Consider the following 23,039-nt stretch of genomic DNA (forward strand, 5'->3'; position numbering starts at 1 on the left):
TGGGAACAAAAGTCCAGTCAGATGTACAGTTTTAATGTCTGTTAGTTTTCTCTTCAAATGTGATGTTCTCAGTTTCAGTCAGAAGAAGGGACTAAAATATTTTGACATATGATTTGGCTGGAAGGCAAACAGTTATCCATTTTATAGTGCACGATTGAAGAATAGATGTAGACACCATCTATTAAGGAGGAGCAATTAAGTTCTCAATTCCACTGATGAAAATCAAACAACAAAACAAAATCAGTAGCGAAGGCCATTCAGAAGAATTAAGCAAATCCACATGAAGAGTATTTTACTTCACCCGCACAGTAATGGACATGTTGGTGACCTACAACAGAATGGGAAGTGCTCAGTAAACCATAACCATACACAATACTTAGGGGATAGTGAGAAGACTACTATTAAATTACACATATGTCACTCACAATACGATAACAAAACACTCCCAGGACCCCGGTCTGAAATGCCGCAAAGCTCTCGCAGAGTTTTTTTCCTGCTGAAACCAGGCTTACTAAGTAAATAGGAATGCTGCATACAGACACACACTGACATTTGCCAGATGCTCGGTGCTAATTAGGGCCAAGTATTCTCCCTCATATGGAGTGTGTGAGAAACCATAAGTGCACCGCTGGCCGACCTGTAAAACCTGACTGGGGCGGAGCTCTGTGTTTGTCCACTTGAACATAACAAACTCAGGATTTGTTATTTCAGTTTTCATACATGGAGAACCACACACATTCCAGTTTTCTTTGATGTAAGTTACAATTTGTTGACTAAGGTCTCTGATAATTTGGAATCCAAATAAACAATTTACAATGTATTTTACTTATAAACATGAGTGCTAAATCCAGTAAAGCCCAGGATTTCCCTGAAACTCCAGTTAGATGCATGAACAGATATTGCTCTGCCTCTTGAGTCTATCATTTAAGATACACTTGCAGTTCAGTTCTGCCTGTGTGAATGAGCCACAGCAAAGCGCAGGTGCTGAGAAGCAAAATGCTTTCTCCTTGTTGCTATTTTCAGCAGTTTACCATCAGCACATTATCCTTTTCAGGTCTGACATCCATCATTTATCATCTAGCTTTTTCAAATCTAAGCCACCATACCACCTACAAGCTCCCAAATATAATCTGCACATATCCAAAAGATCTGTCCCTCTCTCCTGCATAATAATCCACTCTGCAAACCCTCCTCTACCCCCAAAATAGTGGTGGTGGGGTACTAAGCAGGAAGTGAAAGGAGACCTGAAAGCTCCAGCCACCCACAGACCCACTCCTCCACCCCACCTCGCCCCACTCTCCCAGGCTGCAGCGTGACTCTGTGTCCTGGCTCCTGTCCAGGTTTTGGTGCTGTGATGGGGAGGGTCACGGTTTGCGTCTGACCCCGGGCCTGCATGTTGGATGTTGTTATTATTAGTGCTCTGTGCCCCCCGGGCAGGCGGTCCCCAAAGCAGAAGGAACTGCTGGGCTCTGGAGAGACTCTAGACCTGGAGAACAGCTGTGCGGGTTAGAGGCTGTTGGGGCCCCCACAGTCCACTGAGAGCACCGCTGCACCAGCCTGCCAGGAGGTAAAACAGTTTTTTTAATACAGACTCACCGCACAACCTCATAATGCACTGCTGCACAGCAGGACCATGGCATGTTTACTGGATACACTGTCTAATGTACAGGGGATGTGCATGATAACAGGAGGCTTACAATATAACGCAATACATGACACTACAGATGATAATATATACCTTGGGAAAAACTAATTTGTCAAGAATCAAAGATATGCCATTTTACCGTGGTATCCATCCCTTAATGTGTATTCGACCTTTGCCTGTGGCCCCTTTAAAATGAAGCAATGTGTATTTTTGGACTACTGATCACAAGTTATTATTAAATGTCAGCAGAGTGATACTTGCTTCTGAGATTGTTTTATTTGAAGGACAATTAGAGGGCTGATGAGGTGAAAGTGTCCAGGAACTTAAAGAAAACAACACAATTACTGAGAAGTCAGAAAGAAATAAACTAAAAGGTTGAGAACCACCGAATTAGACCATTGTGAGCAATGTTGAGAATCAATTGGAAGGACGGTTTTATGGCATGGATTTTTGCACCAATTGGATGAAGTAGTTTTTTTTTGCTTAATTAGCCAAAAACAAATAATCCTGCCCTTATAACCTATTAACAATACATCCATTGATTTTCCAGATAATTTATTACATCACAATATGTACTGATATGGTTTTGTACACATCAGTACATATGGTTTACATAGAACGTGATAGAGGTTTTTATTCATATCACCCACCCCATACGACTAAGTTGATCCAACACCCCTCTGAACATGTTAAGCTTCCGAAGCCGAAGTTCCTGTCAGGCTTATGAATTTATAAATGTATTTTTGAATGTACTGTATCTCAAATATATGTGTTGCAGACATGTTCTTCAGTCATCAGTAGCTTAATGAATGAATTGCAGCCATAGGAGGGCAAAGGGTATTTAAAAGCCTACCTTACCTCTCACTACCATCTTAATTCTGCCTATTCTTGGCACTTCTGGAGGGGGGCCTTCTAACTGTGTAAATGGCTCTGGAAATTGCGTGTGGCCTTTGACTGTCTCCGTAATTGCGAGACTCTTGCAGTATTTTGCTTGGCAGTCTGAGAGGTTAACCCCTGAGGGCTGGAGGCCTGGAGCTCTCCGTCTGACTGGCAGAGGACTGCTCAAAGCCCCACTTGTTCAGCTCCCAGCCTGGGCAGCTCTAAGCCGCCACTGATCCTCTTCTAGACGAGAGGGAGAGTGGGAGGCTGTTGCATTCAGCCATGGCTGAGGCTCTGCAGGGTAAAGCCTGGAGTGTTACAGGGGCACACAGACACAGTCGGTTGCACCTGGGCAGTCGGTAGTGCTCGTGGCTTTGTCACCTCTGCAGGAGAGCACCGGCACTAAACTCAGGTTTTAGCCGTCTAATAATCAGATTATATGGATGCTGCTGCAGTAAGTGGTTGATCAGTTTCCCCCAAAAACCTTTTTCCCAAATTCCCATGAAACTGTAAATGTGGGCTGTTCCTGTAGCTAATGAAGTGCAGATGGATGCACTTAGTTTGGTTATACTGAATGAATGTTTGATGCCATTGTGATCTTAAATGTCACTTCAGCAATTTATACAATGTATCACTGTTAATTTACAAAAATACTCCTTGCAAAGCCACAAAATGCACTTGGCAGCACTTAAAATAATGAATGAAATTCAAATACGGCCAAAAATAATGTCATGTTAAATGGATTTGATCTTAATTCTGCACATTAATCCTGTATTTTGAAGGGTTTCACATCCATGACACTGTTGATTTTGAACGTCTTCATCTCAGAAGAATTCAGAGGTCAAGTTGGGGATTTGTGCATAAGGTGCAGTGTAACCTGTCTGCAGTGATGGATGATGTTGCCATATGAAATGGTCTGTAAAGATGCAGGCTCTTTTGGAGTCACAGCAGAAACTGTAGAGAAAAGACAACATGTGCAGTTTCCTCCTTGGATTCCCACATTGTTCTCGCCAGCTCTGCTCCCCCTGGGCCTTGAGAACGGCTCTCTACACCCCAGACAAAAGTACACAGGCAGAAAAGAAATATCAAGGCACAAAGGCTCTTTATGTAATGCTGTCAAGTTGTATTGATTTTTCCCCCTGTATATTTGACAGACAACATAAAATCGTTGCTTCATGTCATGTCAAGCTGGGCCTCGGAGATCGCATCGGCTCTGCCAGTATCACTCAATTCTTTGGTAGAAATGTTTCTTGGACGAGACATTGTGGAGAGACGTTGACTGTGAGTAATTTGTTTGTGTGAACTCTGAACACGTTTGTTGCCTTTACACAGCGACACATATACAAACTTCCACAGAAACTCAACCTCAAATCTGATGGGTCTAAACTTTCTATCCTTGACCACAAGGCAGTGTGGAGTACAGTACGGCCTGGGTCTGCTTCATCAGTGGGACAGTGGATGGATGGATTCAAGGACTAGAGCAGTAATGGGGTGCAGGTTTGTCTCTGGGTTTTTTGTGGAGGATCAGCAGCTGTGTAATGAGACCTGCCTCTGACCCTACCTGTCCGGACATTCCTCCACACCCTCCATCATGTCTGTGTGTCACGCACACTGAACTGCTGGTCGCGTGCAACCTCTGAGCTGGCTTGACCTGCAGTCTGATTTAGAGAGGATATGCCACAACTACCACCACTGTAGGAACTACTAGGAAATACAGTACAGTATTCTCTTCCCTTAACATTCATCAGGGCTTTATTTAAACTCCCACTGATTTACTGTTGACCTGTGGCCACTCAAGCTGTGCAATAACTAGACTGATTTAATTTAAGTTTTAAGGTACTTGTAATTTACGTATTTTTTAGTCCTTGTCCCATAGTTACTGGTGACTGTCTGTATGATCAACAGATAAAATACAATGCATAGTTGTAGATTGGAACTATCCAGCAATATAAAAAGTAGTTAAATTAGCCTTATCTGAACCAATAACAACATTAAAAAGCTGAATACACACTAATGCATCACTAATCATAATGTAAAATACAATACACTGTACAAAGACTGAGAGCAGTAACTTTGAGAAAAGGGGTTTTCAGGCTGGCTTGAAAACTATGCAACTAATAAAAATGTTGTAATGTTAATGTTTCATGTCTTTTTAGGCTAATTATTTTACCTTAAAAAATAAATTGCCATAGAGACTACATACTTGCATAAATGCAGTACGCCTACCTACCAACAAAATGTGTTCCCTTAGCTATTTTGTTCATTTGAACAAATTTGTTTGAATATAATAAATGTCAGTCTGTCATGCTTTATGCCTGACAGTACTATTAATATCTATATTAAAATCAATATAATACATGAACATGCTATCTAATAAAATTAAACATGTGTTTTGGGTAGCTTAACCATACCAGAATGTACATACAAAGGATGGCAGTTACTGCTGCTCTGCTAAGCTAGTTATAATTATCAGGAGTTTAGCTGGGTGTTTTTGTGCCTTCATGACTGGATTTAACCAGTCTCATTTAGTTATGTGGAATAACAAACTGAATTGCCAAGACATTGGTTAGCTGGAGAAAAATCAGTATGTAAATGTTGTTTTATTTTTAGCTAATGCTAGCTACGTCTACCTCACCAGCTAGCTTTCACATTAGCTTTTATAGCACTCTTGTTTTTGCTTTTTCTCTGTGACTCCTTGTTTTTAGCTCAGTTTTGTTATGCAAGGTTTACATGCTGTTTTCATGGAAATTATACATTTCTGTGGTATATTTCTTTTTATTGTCGGGCATTATAGTATGGATGATGCACAAAGACTGAAAGCTGGGAGATATGTGAAAAAGCCATTTATCAGGATAATGTTTTTGCTTGTAGCATTTCTTTGCACAACAATATTTTTATTTGATATTTTATTTGCAAGATTTTGTTGCACAGCAGCGCTCTACAAGATAAATCTTGTAATGGCATTAGGGGTGGGCCAAATGTAAGTTAGGTAGTTAGCCTACTTTTTATCCCCATGTCATGTTTTCTCCCACCCCTGCAGTCTGAAAAAGAACCACATTATCTTCTGACATTGTTCGGCGATTGAGTTAAATGCGACACAATAGAAGAAGCAGCCAGTGTCGGGCATGTACGTGATGCTCTGTGATCCCTGTTGAGACCACTAAGCTCTGTATTTGCACTCCTCTTGCTGAGGGCAACAGCCTCTCCAGCCCAGGTTAGGAGTAGGGCTCCCTGCAGCTGCTGTCTCTGAGGCTGATTAGTGCGGTGATGAGCGAATGAGGGCCACGGGAGCAGCGCACACACACACTCTGAAAGGGTTAAGCAGCCGGTTAGGGAGGAGACCTGCTCTGTGTCCAGGATGTTGAGTGCTGCAGCGTGATGGTGTGCTGTTACACTGCATGAGGCCTCGGCTCCACTTGGGTTCTGATTGGGCCTGTAAGATCACAGCAACCACCCCCCACCCCCCTCCTTCACTCTGCCAACCCCCTCCTCCCTGAGGGTTTCTCTCTCCACATCCTCCCTGCTGATTATCACCACTGACAGAGCTGACTCTTGCACTCCAGCTGCTGTCCACACTCTGGCTCTGGGGCTAATTTAACCAGGCTGCATGGAGGGAGAAAATGTTCTCACACAGCCTGAAGAAGCAGAGCATGCTGCACAGCAACGCATCTCCCAGGCTTTAGCTTGTTGCCTGCTTCCAGAAACCTCAATCAAACTGCTGCCCACTAAAAAAAGAGCAGCTCTGCTAACACTACATGCCTTTCTGTCAGGCTTTCCCTAGTGGTGTGTTTAAACAATATCCAGAGCTACAGATGATCAGAACAAGGTCACAGTCCTCTTTACTTGGAAGTAGTTTATCAGTGCAAAATAGACAGCAAAGGTTTCCCCTGCAGACAACATGTGTTGCTCTCTGCAGGTGTTTCCTCTGAGCAAAGTCAGGGCAGAGTGCTGCCTTCACTGTCCAAAAGGTGATTCTCAGTCATCTTCAATGTGAAACTCAACCCTTAAGCTCCTAATATAAAACACATGCAATATCTCAACAGCTACTGTATATCAAAGCATTGTGTGCTTCCATCACAATACAACCACGAGTAAGGGGGCGAATGATGTTTGAGTTGGAGACGACTGAGCCTGGAAAGCGAGTTTGAGTTGTTTGAGTGAATTGCTATTTCTGCATTAGGGTATTTCAAGTTATTGTTGTTATTTGATATAAGCAAAGGCTGAATAATTCACACAAACATCGTCATAACAACGAATCTACGAAAACATCTATTTGACTTTGTGAGGCTGTGAAGGAGAAAAACACAGTAATTGACCAGTCGAACAAGTGACTTTGGAGCAGGACAAAAGAGGTGGATCTCAAAGAAGACAGGAATCCCAATGAAGTGTTGCCTCAAGATTTCTGACCAAAAAAAGTCATTTGAAAGTGGCTTGCAGAAAATGTATATTGAAACTGGTTTCCCAAATCCATAATTAACACCAAAATTACAGATTTTCAACCTACAAATACAGCTTATACTCGTCATTGAAAATATGGTTTATTTGTATTTAATTCTATGTGACAGTTAACAATTCAAACAATATGTACACTATAAACATTAGGTCTATCATCTGCCCTGGCAAATAACCATAAGCCACTTGGATACATGCCAGCAGCTCTCGGAGTAAAGCCTTGTCTTACTAGTGAGTCTGTGCCAAAGCAGCATTATGTGAGTGTTGATGGGGAGAGTCCTCTGTCAGCCTGCGGGGCTCCGGTGTCTCTCTGCCGGGGTCGCACAATTGGACAGAGAGGGCAAGACGCTGCTCCACAATCCCAGTGCCCCCCCACCCCCACCCCATCCCCCCAACCCCAGGCATGTTAAATAGGAGCATTGTGACTGCAGACCTGCTCTCATCTTCATGTACACTTTCTTTTTTCTCCTTCTCCCAGTACATAATGACCCCAGACTATGTGACGACAGGCATTGTATCCGACTGGCCCGACCACATAGAAATTAAAGATGAGAATCTGATTCAGAGGCTGCTGCAGGTCTTTTTCCTGCTGCATGGTGTCACTGGGTCCTACAGTATTTAAGGTGTGTGGGTATACATGTTATGCATGTGTGCGTCTGCTGTGTGTGTTTGGTTTAATATTTATTAAATCACTTCTTACATTCTGATTCTGCGTGTGGTCTCTCGTGTTGTTGCAAACATCGAGCCAGGTGGTAACAATTGATTAAATCAAATTTCTGCCCAGGGCAAGAATTCAATTATGGCATTAGACCTGTAATCTGAGGCATTTCTCCCTTCACACATAGAATTGTGTAAATTGTTGTTGTGAAATATCTACAAATTGAATCCCTGTTATTTAACTTATTTATGTTGTTTGTTTGTTGTTGTTAGGAGATGATACTTCACATGTGAGGGATTTTTCTTACCAGATGTGTAATGTGTTCTAGGTGCATGGGTTTGAATATAGTTTATATACTATATACTATATATATAGTAGTATAGTAGTGTAGTCCGAACAGGCAGTCACACACATACATTATATACACTGTAGAGATAACAAGGAGAAAACAGCCAGCATCATTTGTTAAGATTAAAATTGTTCTGATAAACTGTGCAGAAAAAGAAAATTTGCTCTTTTGTGTTTCTCCTCCTCCACAGAAATTTCCCTTCATCATCAGACTTTAGAGTGAACAATGTGACCACACTACACCTGACAGGTTTTTAATCTCTTGTAGCCATTTTTATCTGGGAATTCCCCTCTCTTTCAGTTATGAAGTGCAATTTAGAAATCAAACTCAGCAGCACTGTTCGCTGGCAGAGGAGTTATGAGAAGCCAGACGCCCCCCCCCCCCCCCCCCCCCCCCCCCCTTTTTTCATTTACCTACAACTCTGTGAGAATTCACACATCGAGATAAGTCTTGAAACATTTCCTTAAAGATATATACGCGATGTTTTCTTTTCAAAATGGTGATTGTGTCATGATGAAAAACTATACAGAGAGGCAGGTTAAACGCTTGTATACTTAACTTGTCAGTATTGTATGAATATGTAATGTGTTTTAGTTAGTCTTGGCATCTTCAGTGTGACTGTAGAGGTACCAAAGAAACTGATCTTTTTGAACTGTTATTTATTTTTTGGAAAATAATTTACACACGCTGCATGTTGCTGTACGAGTATGAATTCAGCACTTTGGTACAGCCTTGGTGGTTATTCTGCTAAGTAAAACTGACCACAGAGATAGCATCCTAGGTCCCAGGAGGCAATTAAAGAGAAATTAACTCAAATTGTGTCTAATTTTGTGTTGTCTGCTATTTTTCCGTGTTTATTTTGAGCAGGGTTTCTTGGGAACCCCCACTTTTTAATTGCACGAATGCTTATTTTAGATTTTTATTTCTTTCCACTGGTCGGCAAAATGCTAGAGATGCTATCAACAATGATGCCAGTGTGGCTATTTCTGCCTTATACACACATACACACACATGTATACACTGATCCAATGCATGTATAAATAATTCACATAGGTCAAGCTTTGATCCTCTGATACAGCCTCTCAGATTGCCAGTAGAGGCAGGAAAACCAGTAGATTGAAAATGAGGAATGCATCAAGGGGTGTGCTGTTTACTTGTAGCGTGGGCAGCTGGTTAGCCACCCCTCTGCCCCCTCCCTCGCTTTTCAATTCCAGCCAGACCCCAGGCTCGGCTACTAACTGGGGGCTGGAATATTGTGCACTGGGGATCAATGTGGCCCTGAGTGAAATGTCAACTGTGGTCCTGTGATGTGTCAGGCTGTGAGGGAGTTGTAATGGCTATTGATCCACTGTGCGCTTAATGCAGAGCTGCCCCGCCACGACGCGAGCCAGCTGCAGCAGAAAGATATATGTATGAGATGAGCTAAAACAGAAAATAGAAAAGAAAGAGCCCACAGTTTTGTTCCCTCCTTACATCCCTCCCTCTCTGGCTGCAGATTGATCTTCCTCTTCCTGCTGATTCTAACTGGGGTCTGTCATTATCTTACTCTGTCATTAGGGGCTCCATTGACAGCCTTGGCCTGTCTGTGTCACTCTATTGAGACAGCAACACTTTTCCCATGCAGTGTTCCCTACATTTATTAAAATCTCTGACAGCCTTGTCTTAGCTTTCTCCATAGATGTCTGAGCTTGAGACGAGGCTCTCTGTCCCTGGCTAGTAATATCTGTGAGGTACAGCTGTAGGTCAGACTGGTTTATATCAGACTGCTGGCTATAAAGAACAAAATCAGACCACCTCTGTATGATGGTCTGTGTCTGTGCAAGTCAGCGTGACGGTTTAGACCCTTCATTTATGCCTTTATGTGTGACTCACATGTGTATGATCAGGAGTTTTTAGGGTGTCACTGTTGGGGGAAAAGTATTACTAAGAAGGGGACAAAATTATGGGATGAGGGGGGGCAGAAAAACGGGAGGGTTATTTATTTTCTCTTTCTATTGTTTTACCATTAGTAACTAAAATTGCATGAATAATTAAAACATGGTATAGTCCTATTTAAACCTTAATATGTTAACGAAGCAATAATTTTCACACATTTGAAACCGAACATGACAGCTTTTTTCAAACTGAAAGCTTTTAAATGAACCGTTATTATTACTGTTGTGGAAAGTCATGTCAGATGATGTTGTAGCCTGATATTGCATGAGAATAAATTAAATTAAATATGAATCTGGGATGAGAAAAAAGGCCCTCCCTTACTCTCACTGCCTACAGCAAAAAGTACATAACCCTCCACTTTCCCATATAATTTTCATACAGTCCCTTACTGCTGTCGAGCTAAATAAACTGAATTTGTGCTCAAAAATTGCAGCAGCTGTTGCAGCTCAAAGACTTAGATTTAAAGAGTCAGTGTCAAAGCCCAAATAGTAAAAATATTATGCTGCATTTCCATGTGAAACAAAGTGAAAACAGAAAATGAAAGAGCCTGAAAGAAGCAGCCCAAACTGTTCTATTCTTACAGTCTTTACATAACCTGAATTTCTGATCATATGATTATTGTTTTCTTGTATTCTCTGCTCCCAGACTATTACTGTGGGGACTTGACAACTTGAAAACATTTCTGGAGGCTGTCAGGAAGTGCACAGTGGGGCGCACTGCATTGAGATTGGTGGTTTGTGGGTATGTGTGTGTGTGTGTGTGTGTGTGTGTGTGTGTGTGTGTGTGTGTGTGCTGCACAAAAGCAATGCTGAGTACAGGCTGGTGATGGGACCAAGCTGCTTTTTCCATGTTACAGGAGGCACAATCAGGTAGGACCAGGGGGTCTCTGGCTGTCTTGGCCCCCAGTAACACACGAGGCTGCTCAATGGGACGGAAGTTATTGGGGGGTTGGGGTGAAACATGGTGTGTGACAGAGACTCATCATTTGAGTGTGATACAAGTATTTGAGCTGCAAGGCTGTAATGTTGCTCAGCTTGTCTGGAAAGATTTATTCCAGATTGCAGGGCCTGAGGGGTCAGTGGCCGTACATGTGGGAGGTTTCTCTGAAAAAAAAATTTACTTTTGGGGGAAGAGGTTGCGGACATAAAGAAACAACATGCAAGAATCAGTCGGTGGAGGGAGAAAAGAGAAAAACCAATAGTCATATTAATATATGGAGCTAATCATCATATATTTCTATTTAAAGTGCTGAACATTTTAATGATAGTTTCCTTAAAAACCTCCACAGAGAAACAAGAATAGAGCTCTCTTACAGAACATAGTGTTCATTTAGTGTTTGGTTTCATGCGCATGTACATATGTTGGACACTTCATAGAACACAATGCTTTTCTGTCGCCACAAAACTTGAATTCACAGCCTCGTTCCTGCCTGACAAAAAGAAGCTTTTATATATTTATTTTTTTCAGTGAGGAAGAAGAAATGTTTAATCCAACACCCACTGTGAAAGGAAAAAGTAATGCATATCTCACTATCTCGCCTGTCTTCCAGTGAGATGAAATTGAAATTTTAATGCATTTCAGAGTTTTCCCCCTGAGTGGAGAAGCTGATAGACACCGGGATGTCATATTTACAGTATGAACACCCATGGTTTAATGCACTCTACAATACTGCCATCTCCAAGTTCTTCTGAACAAAACATGCTCTTGAACATAAAGGAAAGGCAAAGAACAAAATTATTCCTCAAGCTTTCTATCAAGCTTCTGCATTCATGGCAAAGTCTAAAGGGCATGTCAGTCCCCCTGCCTCTGAGAGAGGTAATTATCCTTTTCCTGTCAGAGAACAACAAATGATAGCCAACTATGGGGGTGCATTTTCAGGAGCTGAAATTTGTCAGTTGGAAGGAGAAGGGGGTTTAATTTTCTGGCAGCTGCATATCTACTTTTATCATGTTTTTTCAATGGTCATTTTTTTGCATGTTTCTATTCACATGAGCTTGCACAAGGCAGTGCTATTTTTTTTTTTTTTATGTCTGTGAGCTTCTGAGGGTGTATTTATGTGCCCTGCATTAACATACCTATTTATAGTCCTACACTTTCTTACAGTCATCTTTTTTTCTGTTGTGACCATTTCACAGATTATATATTGTCCAAGTAATTTCCCTTTCAGCATCTGTGTTTTTTACCTTTCAGAGAAAGCAGTGAATGGAGGGAAAATTATCACAATTACTCATATAATTGAGCCGTCTTTGTAGCAAGTGCAGCTTCAGTAGCCCCCTTTTTCCATCAGCCAAAATGGTTTCATTATATGGGTTTTTCATATTCCCTGACACGGGGCTCTGCTGAGGGCCTGGCGCGTGGATGAGATGCAGGATGAACAGAGCGAATCATTAAGGTCACAGTAGGAATAATTATCCCAGCTATGGAAAGAGCATCTACAGCCTTTATTCTCCCCCAGCACAAATGCAGTGTCCACGGCTTAGAACTTTGTTACAAATAGAGCTTCCACCTTCTACTTATACAAAGAAGAGAGGGGGAGAGCAAGACTTGTATCAACATGACAATTTTCCGTCATTAAGACTAATGACAGGCACAGACTGTGGGGATCAAGGGGAGCACAAAAAAGAGAGGCGCATTCAGGTGTTGGCTGAGTGCTGACCTCCTTCCTGTCTTTGTTGGAGACTTAACTCTTAACAAAAACTAAAAAGGGGTTTCAGACTAAAGGCGCAGTGGCAGCTGATCGTCAAGCAGCCCAGCTCTCCATGGGCAAATGACTTAATTGGCAAATTTGCATGTTTTCCATTTGCAAGGAAATTAATTCAATAAGACCTACATGTAAAGATGTTTAATCAATTCGTTGTTTTAGTGTTGGTGAAATAATCCCCCAGTTTATAGCTATGTTATATTGATTTTATTCCTGCCATCCAGCCCTCTCACGTCACTACACTAAGAGTTTATTAAATTTCGATTCTCCTTATAATTGATTTTCTGATTAGTTGTCGATTTGATGCCCCGATCTTCACTTTAACAGGTGGGATACTGTAGCATGTAGCAAGCAGAAGCATCAATGTGACACTAGTTTCTTTTACAGTTTAGCTGAATTAAGTAAAAGCCATATTTTTCCAAGTCCTTTCTCCACAGCCTTCACTCAGGTAATTGGTCATTTTGCAGCCAATTTTGGGCAGGTTGGATGCTTGCTGCCATGGCCTGACCCCTGCTGAGGCTGTAATGGGGACAGCATTTCTACCAGTTCGCTGGGGTCTTTTCCACACTGTGACCCCAGCTTTCTGAGCAGAGAACTGCTCTGAACGCTGAAGGGGGAAAAGAAGTTGAAATGTGACTTTTCAGCTCTGCAATGACCAGCGTTAAGTCCTATTACACACGTGTTAATTACAGTCTTTCTTTTCATCAGCAGAAGAATTCATTGCAGTTAGAGATTGCTTCTTGGGTTCAGACGGTTCCATTTATGATCTGCTTCTGTATGTGATTAGTAACTAAATGAATTTATGATGGAAGGAAATGCCAGATATAAAACAATACAAACGTTCAAAACAAATGATGAGTATTGAATTTAATGCCACATTCAGTGACTCTTTATTTCTGTTTTCACCAAGCTTCAAGACTCAGTGAGTCGTCTACAGAGCAACAAGTCCAGTTTGGATTCCCAGGAGCATTTGGTCTGTAGTCATCAAGGCCTAAAAACAAACAAAACAATCATCAATATCCTGCACAAAACTTTTATAAAATCTACACCTTTTCATTGTTTTATTTTTTAATCGCTACAGAAAACATTTATAATATCTTGTCTGTCAGTAAAGGAATTTTCTACTTTTTTTCTGTATTAGAAGCAGAATATTGGATCCAAATATAAACAAAAGATAGCCCCAACATGTCAAAAATCTTAAACTGGAACCTGCTATGTCTCCCAAACTGATCTTTTAATTAAATGAATAAATAGTTATTAATGTTTTCAAATGTTTTTAAACAAGCAGTCAATTATTATCAAATGAGAATCACAAAAATGTTTTTTATATTTAGATGTCACTTTATCTGAATAAACCTTGTATTTTTATGGATGAAAATGACAGATTGGGCTTTTAAAAAAACAAACAAAAAATTCATTATTGCTGTAATTTAATTTTAGAAAGCAGTGTGACCTTTCTTGCAGGTAATAAAATCAAGTGTCAGATCACCACAAAAGTAAACCAACCAATAATGTTTTTATTAACACAGTAAATTTGGTTTTGACAGTCTAAAATACATTTTATTCTTCTGTATTTTCTGAAAACAATAAAAAAAGTAACATAATTTCAGTTTCTCCCTGTATCCCTCCTGACCTTTATTATAATGCAATCAATTAACCAATGTAACAATCTTGTTTCTCAGATATTATGATTCATTTTTTTGTTTGCATCTAACTCAGTAAACAAAATCAATTCACATTTTGATGCCACATTGAACATGGAAATAGACATTGAATCGAGTTAATTGTAGTGCATCTAGTTTGCGTTCATTGACGCTGCAAATTACAGGATGGCAAGCAAGCAGCAAAGCCAGAGAGGAAGCAGAACAAAAGGCAATTTCACTTGTTTGAGCCACTGCCTTTAAAACATGAAATAAACCTTCATATAGTGTGACATTTCTGCTGGAAGGCACTCACCAAATTACATCAGCATTTGTAGCTGAGGTGACGTGGTAATAATGTCCACAATGGGTAGTTTAAGAAATGATGAGCTACTGTAAATAAAAGCCTCATAGAGTGTAAGAACAGTTTATTTTTTGTTATGAATTAGTATGTTTTAGATGGATATTTATGCAACATGATTTTGAGTGAGAACATGTAAAAGTGTGTGGAAATCAGCTGCAACTTTCATTTTCACTTTCAGATTTGAAATCAAATATTATCAGAAAGTATTAAACCTGAAGCTGGAAAGAACCATCACATAAATATACATCTGACACACACACACACACACACACACACACACGCACACACCTGCATGTTGTAAAGCAGCATTTTGTCTCCTTTGTAAGAAAGGGAAATTTAAAAAAAAACTCACAGTTGCCTGCACCTCCAATGACATTAATTAATCACTGCTCACATGCAGAGTCTGCAGGGTGCACGTGGAGATGTGCCTTAACACAGCATGGATGCACAGTTTACCAATGTACCGCGGCCGGGATAATATTTGGTGGCTGTGAAAATGTGGGTTGGCATGGCAGTTGAGGAGGGCTTTCTATCACCGGACTGAAATGAAGTCTGTGACATCTTGGCCCGTTTACCCCTCCACCCCTCCCTCTTTCTGTCTCTCCACCTCTGCACTAACCCTCAGGTGAAGAGCAGCAGGTGTTAAAACACCCTCAGCCACAGAGCTACTCACGCCTAATGAGTCCTGCCTCCGCGCTCAATCCATGCATGGAGGACTTTATTTTTAGTGTGGCTAGTTAGATCCCTTGCTGCCGTGCTGCAGGATGGACCGCTGTGGCCTACGCTGCCCTCCTTGCCCGCAGGCGCAGGAGTCAAATTATAAATTAAAGTGGTAATATTACCACACGCCTGCTCATCCTAATGACACCGAAGATGGCTTGAGAAAAATCCCTCAAATAAATAGTTAATCGTTTAGGTTGCAGGCAAATCATCACTTCGTAAATGATTGATTTTGCAAAAGGGTATCAACAAAATGAACATGATGTATGCAGCATCTATTTCGTGAGTCTGTTCAGCTCTAAATTTTTACTTCAACAAAAAGCCTATAATTATTATTTATATTATTAGTCGTACACTCGTGGTATTATTTTACATTTTCCCCTGCAAATTCTGCCTCTGTTCTGTTCAGGGTTTTGCTCACAGCCGTGTGCCAGTTTGCAGATACTATAATCGTGGGAAAATAATGACAGTTATCAGTCGCACCCACCAAGTACCCATAAAAATCTGTCCTCTGTTCTGGAAGATGATAATTATTGGTTGTACTACCATTATCATTGTCGTTGTTGATAGAGGAAATCTTGAAGCATTTTTCGAAAGTAATTCCAGAGAAATCACTTCAAATTGGCCTATTTTAGGGGACAAGGGACCAGCTTTTCGTTAATATTGCACAGAAATCTTTAAATTCAGGCACCCGCAGCCGTCTGGCACACTGTGGCACACGTGCCGTGATGTCAACGCCTGCATTTTGATAACACATTTTGCAACTTGCTAGTTCTGTTTTGAGTTCAATTATGTAATTGCACTGATAATCACAGTGACGGAATTTAACTGCCTTTAATTTGTTATTCAGGTGGAGATGGAGAGACCGCGGATGGAGCAGCCAGGCTGTGTTTCTGCTCTGCACAGACAACAGAACAAGAGCTGCAGCTCGCATGAATCCTAATAAAATGAAGAGCTGCTGGATACTTTCTTCTTCTTCTCCTTCTTCTCCCTCTCCTTCTCCATCTCCTTCTTCTTCTTCTTCTTCCACCAAGTGCATCCTGCGGAGGATCTCTGACCCCGGACAGCGCGGATTTATCTGCTTCTTTTCATTCACATGCTTTTTAAAGTAAGTGAAGGGATGTTGCTTTTAGTTGCTGATTGAAATTAAGATCTTTTTTAAATACTGCCTGGTTAAACTCTACATAGCTGCAGCAGTGATCCTATTTGAGCTTTGAGATGTGGAGGTCTGAACCAGCAGCTCAAGAAAAATGTCTCCTATGTTTAGTCAGTCGTCAGTTCAATTAAATCAAATGTCCACGGACAATTATTCTTGTTAGGCTGTGGGAGGCTGGCCGCACCCCCATCCTCACTTAGATTCATGCTAATCAAAGGTGCCAGTGTTTAACAAAACTGGGACCATTAATTGATACTGCGATTGAATATGCGTAAAGTCGTTTGGAAAGCATGATAAGAAAATAGGCCTCTATGCATTCATGGCTGTGTTATAAAACCAGAATCTATTCGAGCAGGAACGTGTAGCCTAACCATCAAATTCCCCGCGAATATATAGGCTTTCATATTGTTTTGAAATTCATAATTAAAACGGCTTCCTTTATTAAAGGTGTTAAAATGCGCTATACTCACTTTGATTAATTACACATTGGCCTGTCAATAGTTTTTTTTTCTATATTCGTTATTTTGTATGTAGGCTGTAATGTTATAGGCTATGTTTCAGGTGTTATAAAACACAATTAGGCCCAAACTGAACCAACAACCCTCATCTGACATCAGAGCAGAACTGTTTTAACGTCCCACTGCTGCCAGGTGTAACTGAGACCTCAAGAAGTGTTAAATACATGACTAATTACAGGCCTACTTATGAAAATTGAACACTAGTGTTATGCTAATACACCTTCCTCCAGATAGAGCATTTAATCCCCCCAAAAAATAGCTTTAATCAAAAGAGCAGCTTTAACGAGACTGGAAATATTATTTAACAATAATAAATGACGTTAAGGTGGGTATATGACAACCGGCACTTTCAATACAAGGTGAGAAATACTATATTTTACTATATTATTGAGCGCTGTGCCAATAGAAATGACAATGTTTTATTCAAATATATATACTGCTGAGACAAAAGTGGATCAGAAAAATATGTTATCAGGTTATGGTATCCTATATTATAAATATTTGGTGTCCAAATTTGATTATTGTAAATAATAACAATAATAATAATAATAATAATAATAATAATAATAATAATAAATAATAATAGTGAATCTTGACATGTGAAGAGGAAAGCTTGGGTTTTGTGGTTTTCCTTGACTTTATCAGGTTCTTCGGACCCAGCCCCATTGTCGCCAATCGGCTTCCCTCTTGGAGAGAGTGGACCAATCAGCGACAGTCTTTGATGAATATTCATGAGTCCGAGATTCAAACCTTTGAGCGAGTTTGTCTTGGTCCACAGCATCATACCTAGGACTTTTCACGGGCACAAACTACATTTTCTTATGAATGGAAAGAGAAAAAATCTGTTCGGCTTAAATTGGGACCCATCCTTCACTGAGATCATAGAAGGAAAACAACAAAAGCAAGACGACGGGAAACGCGAGAAGAGATGACAATGACTACAATTCCAGAAAGTCTTAATAGCCCTGCCTCAGGAAAGACCGTTTTCATGGAGTTTGGACCCACGAGTCAACAAATGTCACCTTCCTCCATGTCTCACGGACACTATCCCATGCACTGTTTACATTCTGCAGGTCATACCCAGCACGACAGCTACAGTCCAGCAGCCTCGTCGTTCCCCAGATCTTTGGGTTATCCATACGTAAACTCCGTCGGTAGCCATTCCACCAGTCCATATCTCAGCACAGTACAGACCTACCAAAACAGCTCGGCACTCACACAGACTCGGTTAGAGGATGCAGGTAAGTGTGCAACAGCATCTTTGGATCTTAAATATTAACTTTCTGTAGTGACACGGCTTTCTACTGTATACAGTCCTCGCTGCATGGAAAAGGCGACCCAGATGTTGGAATTAGGCTTGGTAATTATTTATTGCGTAACGCTATAAACAATGTATGCAATTAAGGGTAATTATACCTAAAGTACAGCCTGTAAAACTTGCGCTGGAGTATTCATAGCTCCGCAGCTCCGTTGGCCACAACTGCCTCCTCATTTTTTCCTCATTCTCTTTGCTCTTTTCTCTCTCCCTCAGCGCCAGAAGCAGAGAAAAACACAGTGGTCGAAGGAGGAGAGGTTCGATTCAACGGGAAAGGGAAAAAGATTAGAAAACCAAGGACTATCTATTCGAGTTTACAACTTCAAGCTTTGAACAGGAGATTTCAACAAACTCAATATTTGGCGTTACCTGAGAGAGCTGAGCTGGCAGCGTCGCTGGGTCTCACCCAGACACAGGCAAGTCCAAGAAACAGACTGCCAAATAGCTTCACTCTGCAGCAGCACCATTAGGCAATTTTACACATTTTAAATGTAATTTTTTCACAGCATGCGTTATTGTGATTATAATAATAATAATTATTATTATTTACAATTCAAATGGAACACGGTTCGTCGAAGAATAACATACTATGCAATGTTTCACACCAAATGAAGGATTCATTTTGTTTGTCTGATTAGTATACTTTCATTCATGCAGTTAAATCATAATCAAGGGCAAGATATCACTATTCATTTTTTTTTTGCTCTTGATTTTGTATGTTGAAACCTGCTGCGTGCGTAAAACATGCGTTTAATTTAGTTAAAACTGCTTTTCATTTCAGTTTGAATTTTCTAATCCGGCTACTTTCATTTTGTCTCTACAGGTGAAGATTTGGTTTCAAAATAAACGGTCTAAATTCAAGAAACTGATGAAGCAGGGCGGTGGCACAATTGACTCCAACGCTTTAGCCACTGGCCGTGGACTGTCGAGCGGTTCTCCCTCGGTGGCACCTGTCTGGAGCTCGCCGACCACCGTGAAGACTTCAGTGGGGACGACCGGATCTTACATTCCCAGCTACACCTCATGGTACCCCACCACACACCAAGAGTCTATGCAACAGTCACAGCTCATGTGAACAGAGACCTCAGCCCTCGACTCTGCCATGGCGCGTTTATCAGGATGTTGAAGGAGCCTGCAGCCGCTCAGCGCGGCCCAGCACTGATGATACACAACAACAACCCCGCAGTTTGCTGCCGCATGCCGCCAGCGAACACAGTGGCCTCCTCATACCGGATGACGGCAAACAGCGAAGAAGAAGAAGAAGAAGAAGAAGAAGGGAGCTGAGAGACTGAAAAGGCATCTCAATGCGCCCAAGGGCAACAAGTCCATGACAGTCAGCGAAATCGAAGACAAATGGATCCTTTTTTGGCTGCTGTTTATCACTTTTGTGTCAGTTTCAATTTTGATTTAAAAAAAAAAAATCATATTTGTATGAGTTAGTATGTTTATAAGAAAACACGTGTTTGTTTACACCAGATGTCGGGCCTAGGGGGATGATGACCTAAAACCAATCTGCATTCATTAACAGTTAAAGGTCGGTTCGGCCATAGGGGTGTTTCTTAAACCAAATAATAATAATTAATACATTCCACCAGTAGCCTAACCATCAGGTCATCATGCTTACAGCACATTCAACCACAGAGCATATTGTGCGAAGCCTCAAATTGCTACTATGTTGTTTATATGTGTTTGTTATTTAAGTTTAAATTATTCAGAGGAGTTTTTCTGTTGAGGTCAGTCTGTGTTCATTTTGTAAGTGTGTTTGAAACAACAACAACACTGTGTTGTTAATGCTGCACTAACGCAAGCAAAGCTTTTCTATACCGTGCCCCGATGTTATGTGAAAAATGTAAAAGGCCTGACAATTTCGCTGCTTTGAAAAAAAAATATCCTGAGGGTTGAGCAGCTCATTTGTCACTGTATTTTGTACATACTTTTCAGATTGTTTTTTTGTGCTGTATACTGGATACGCTGTGAAACAGGGTTTTAGGCTTTCTGTATTCGTCGAGATGTGTTTAGTCACCATAGAAAATATTTAGTTTTGTATTGATCACTTTAATTTATTGATCTGTTTCTGAAGTTTATGTACATAATGTGCAGAGTTTCAAGAGCAGTAAAATAATGATTTAAATTATGTCAAGAAAGGTGTCTGATTCAACCCCCCCCCCCCCCCCCCCCCCTTTCACCTCCACCCTCCACTCGTTTGAAAAGAAAGGCTTCAGCATGGTGCAGGTTTAATGTGCGCTGACACAAAGAAGTATCATGTTGGTTATTGTAGCAGACGCCGTGTGAGTGAGGTGTGTGAGCTGCAAAAGGCTCTTCGTTTAGATTTATGGTCCTGTTTAGCGTTTGGCCTCCATGGGTTCGTGCTGCTGCTACTCACCGGTTGCAGATGTTGTCAAACATCTGGAGCGGCCTATAAGAATAATAAATCTGACGATGCGTTTAAAAATGTCGGTAAAACAACATTTACAATATACATCTACACGAATATATTTTTACATGTTGTTCGGCTGCATTTTACATGTTAAATGGAAGAGGCAAAACAAAAAAACCCAAAGCAACATACTCGTACTAAAATGGTAGAAACCACTGAATCTTTTGGCCGATATCAGCTGCATCATTTATATTGGTGTGATTTAAGCGTCGCACTGCGGGAGATCTGGATTAATTTAACAACATCGCTTATTTCTTTTCAGCGTTTCTTAAAGATAATCTTCTTTCCATTTGTTTTGCGACAATCCCCATTCTCCGCCATGAATGGGAGAGATCAATTGTGTGTGTTAAGTGAATAATTGGGCAAGAGGCAGGTGCTGCAAAGAGGACTGGATGAGCACGCGGGACACAGGGCGGATCAGATGGAGATCAGTGAAAGTGAAAAAGTTCAAAGGCCTTCTTGTTTGGTGTTCATACTTTATTCATTTATTCTCCTTATGCAATCCGCAGTAAGTCTTTTAGTTTTTTTGGATCGTAAAATGTGTTAAAATGCAACTAGTTTGGTTATTTATAAAAAAAAAATGGATTTTTATACTCACAATGATTTTGAAAATGCCTTAAAGAAACTAAACTGCTCTTGACACAGGTGGAATTACCTGTCCATGAAAACACCTTTAGCGCTACTTGGCAAAAAGTAATAATAGGCTAACAAAAAAATACAACCAATGTTTAATGTTTGTAGCCTATACATGTGCCTGAGAACAAACAAAGCATGAAAAGAAATTAATTGCAGATGCGGTAATCGCTCTCCTCTAGCTGCCATATCTCCATGAATATATAAATGTTTTGCAATTGTAATGGCACATTTGCTGCAACTTCTGCGGTCTAACTAACCGCGCACCTAATTCATTTCTAATTTGTTTCATGTTTCATTTATTTTCACTGTTAACCATCATAATGTTTATTATTATTATTATTATTATTATTATTATTATTATTATTATTATTATTATTATTATTATTATTATTATTATTATTATCATTGTTATTATTATTATTATTGCTGAGGCTCTTCTCATGCAACAACAGCATCACATTTTAACTTCAGAGGGAGTAAAAAAGAAACAAGTTCTGGCCTAGTTTATCTATATTGTCTGCTCCTAGTGTAACGTCCTCTGCTTCAATCCTGTCTCCATTGTTATTTTAATACAAAACTCAGTACATATACAGTCGTTTGTGAACAAGCCTACATAAGTACAATAGGTATATTTCGATACCATTAAGAAAGAATACGAATTGTGCTGCTGCTGCTGCTGGGAGAGAACATAACCTGCCTACCTAGTCCTAGAAAGGCGCAGCTGCACATCCAAGAGGGTCAGTGTTATTTCGCTGCATTCTCCCCTTGATTATACGAGCTGAGCCCATCAAATCCAGTATAATTACAGTAATTTTGCCCCTTATTTATTCTAATGTAGTTTCCTATCTCTGAGGTAATTATGAGGATCTTTCTGCGTTGACAAAAGAGATAGTGCTCTGAAAGAAATTTGCTGCTGCAATAGAAAAAAAATAGCGAAATAGGTGAGCTGCCATTTCGTCATGGTTCCCTTAGACTTCGCCTATGTATAAGGCTGGCAAATTGCTTGCAGGTGTACATCACGGAGTTGTCAATGCGAAGAGGCTTCAGAATTAGCAAGGCACAATGTAAGAGTAATGAGAGCAGCGACTAAATCAAAGAACAACTTATGTGTTTCCCCTTCCTTACGTTTCCTCTCGGCGTGATCAGCTTTCTGAGCTATAGGACCTTTCCACACAAACAAATCATGGTTGCACATTACATCCTCTAGATGATTTAAAATACATTTTAACCGAGGTTACAGGAGAAAATGGGCCTAAGATTTTACTCTCCAGGAACTAGTCTTTGAAATAGTTTTATAGCATCAAAGAATCAGTGACATTCACCGTTTTGACTAAGAATACAAATAAATAAATATTGTATAAGCATAAAAAACAGGATCAATTATGCCTGTAACGAAGAATCGAAAATGTTCTGTTCTTGATTATCTCACATGCATTCAGTCACGCTTCTTTCAATGGATTTTTAAGAAATAAACATATAATACGCACCTTTCAGCTTGAAAAGGAAGAGGCAAGCTCCCTCTCGGGATTTTCAGAAATCTGCATGAAGGCAGATGAGCAGCAGCATCCTGCAGCACAGACACAAGATGAGCGCTTAAATCCCACAAAATGTGTTCCATGTGCTGGTCTAAGCTA

The 23,039-nt window shown here is 40.5% G+C and overlaps 1 protein-coding gene and 1 long non-coding RNA gene across 2 annotated transcripts; one reads left to right on the forward strand and one right to left on the reverse strand.

Moving 5' to 3' along the window:
* Nucleotides 1-13,480: 13,480 nt before the first annotated feature.
* On the reverse strand, nt 13,481-23,039 carry LOC119903479. Its single transcript, XR_005444519.1, has 2 exons — nt 22,893-23,039; nt 13,481-13,610 (listed from the first exon to the last, which is right to left on the reverse strand). It is a non-coding gene; the product is annotated as an uncharacterized LOC119903479 (long non-coding RNA).
* dlx1a (distal-less homeobox 1a) lies at nt 17,703-20,466 on the forward strand. Its single transcript, XM_038719698.1, has 3 exons — nt 17,703-18,258; nt 18,549-18,748; nt 19,156-20,466. The coding sequence occupies exons 1-3, from the start codon at nt 17,946-17,948 to the stop codon at nt 19,405-19,407; spliced, it is 765 nt and encodes a 254-aa protein (XP_038575626.1). The 5' UTR covers nt 17,703-17,945; the 3' UTR covers nt 19,408-20,466.

The sequence above is a fragment of the Micropterus salmoides genome, unplaced genomic scaffold, assembly GCF_014851395.1.
Source record: "Micropterus salmoides isolate LMB-PRFRI ecotype aquatic unplaced genomic scaffold, ASM1485139v1 Ms_hic_scaffold_15, whole genome shotgun sequence".
Taxonomy (NCBI): domain Eukaryota; kingdom Metazoa; phylum Chordata; class Actinopteri; order Centrarchiformes; family Centrarchidae; genus Micropterus; species Micropterus salmoides.

Bases quoted from the DNA above. Each gene is read 5' to 3' on its own strand.
- dlx1a (XM_038719698.1), top strand. From the start codon at position 17,946: ATGACAATGACTACAATTCCAGAAAGTCTTAATAGCCCTGCCTCAGGA. The intron at 18,259-18,548 runs GTAAGTGTGCAA...TCTCTCCCTCAG, and splicing joins GACTCGGTTAGAGGATGCAG to CGCCAGAAGCAGAGAAAAAC. The intron at 18,749-19,155 runs GCAAGTCCAAGA...TTGTCTCTACAG, and splicing joins TGGGTCTCACCCAGACACAG to GTGAAGATTTGGTTTCAAAA.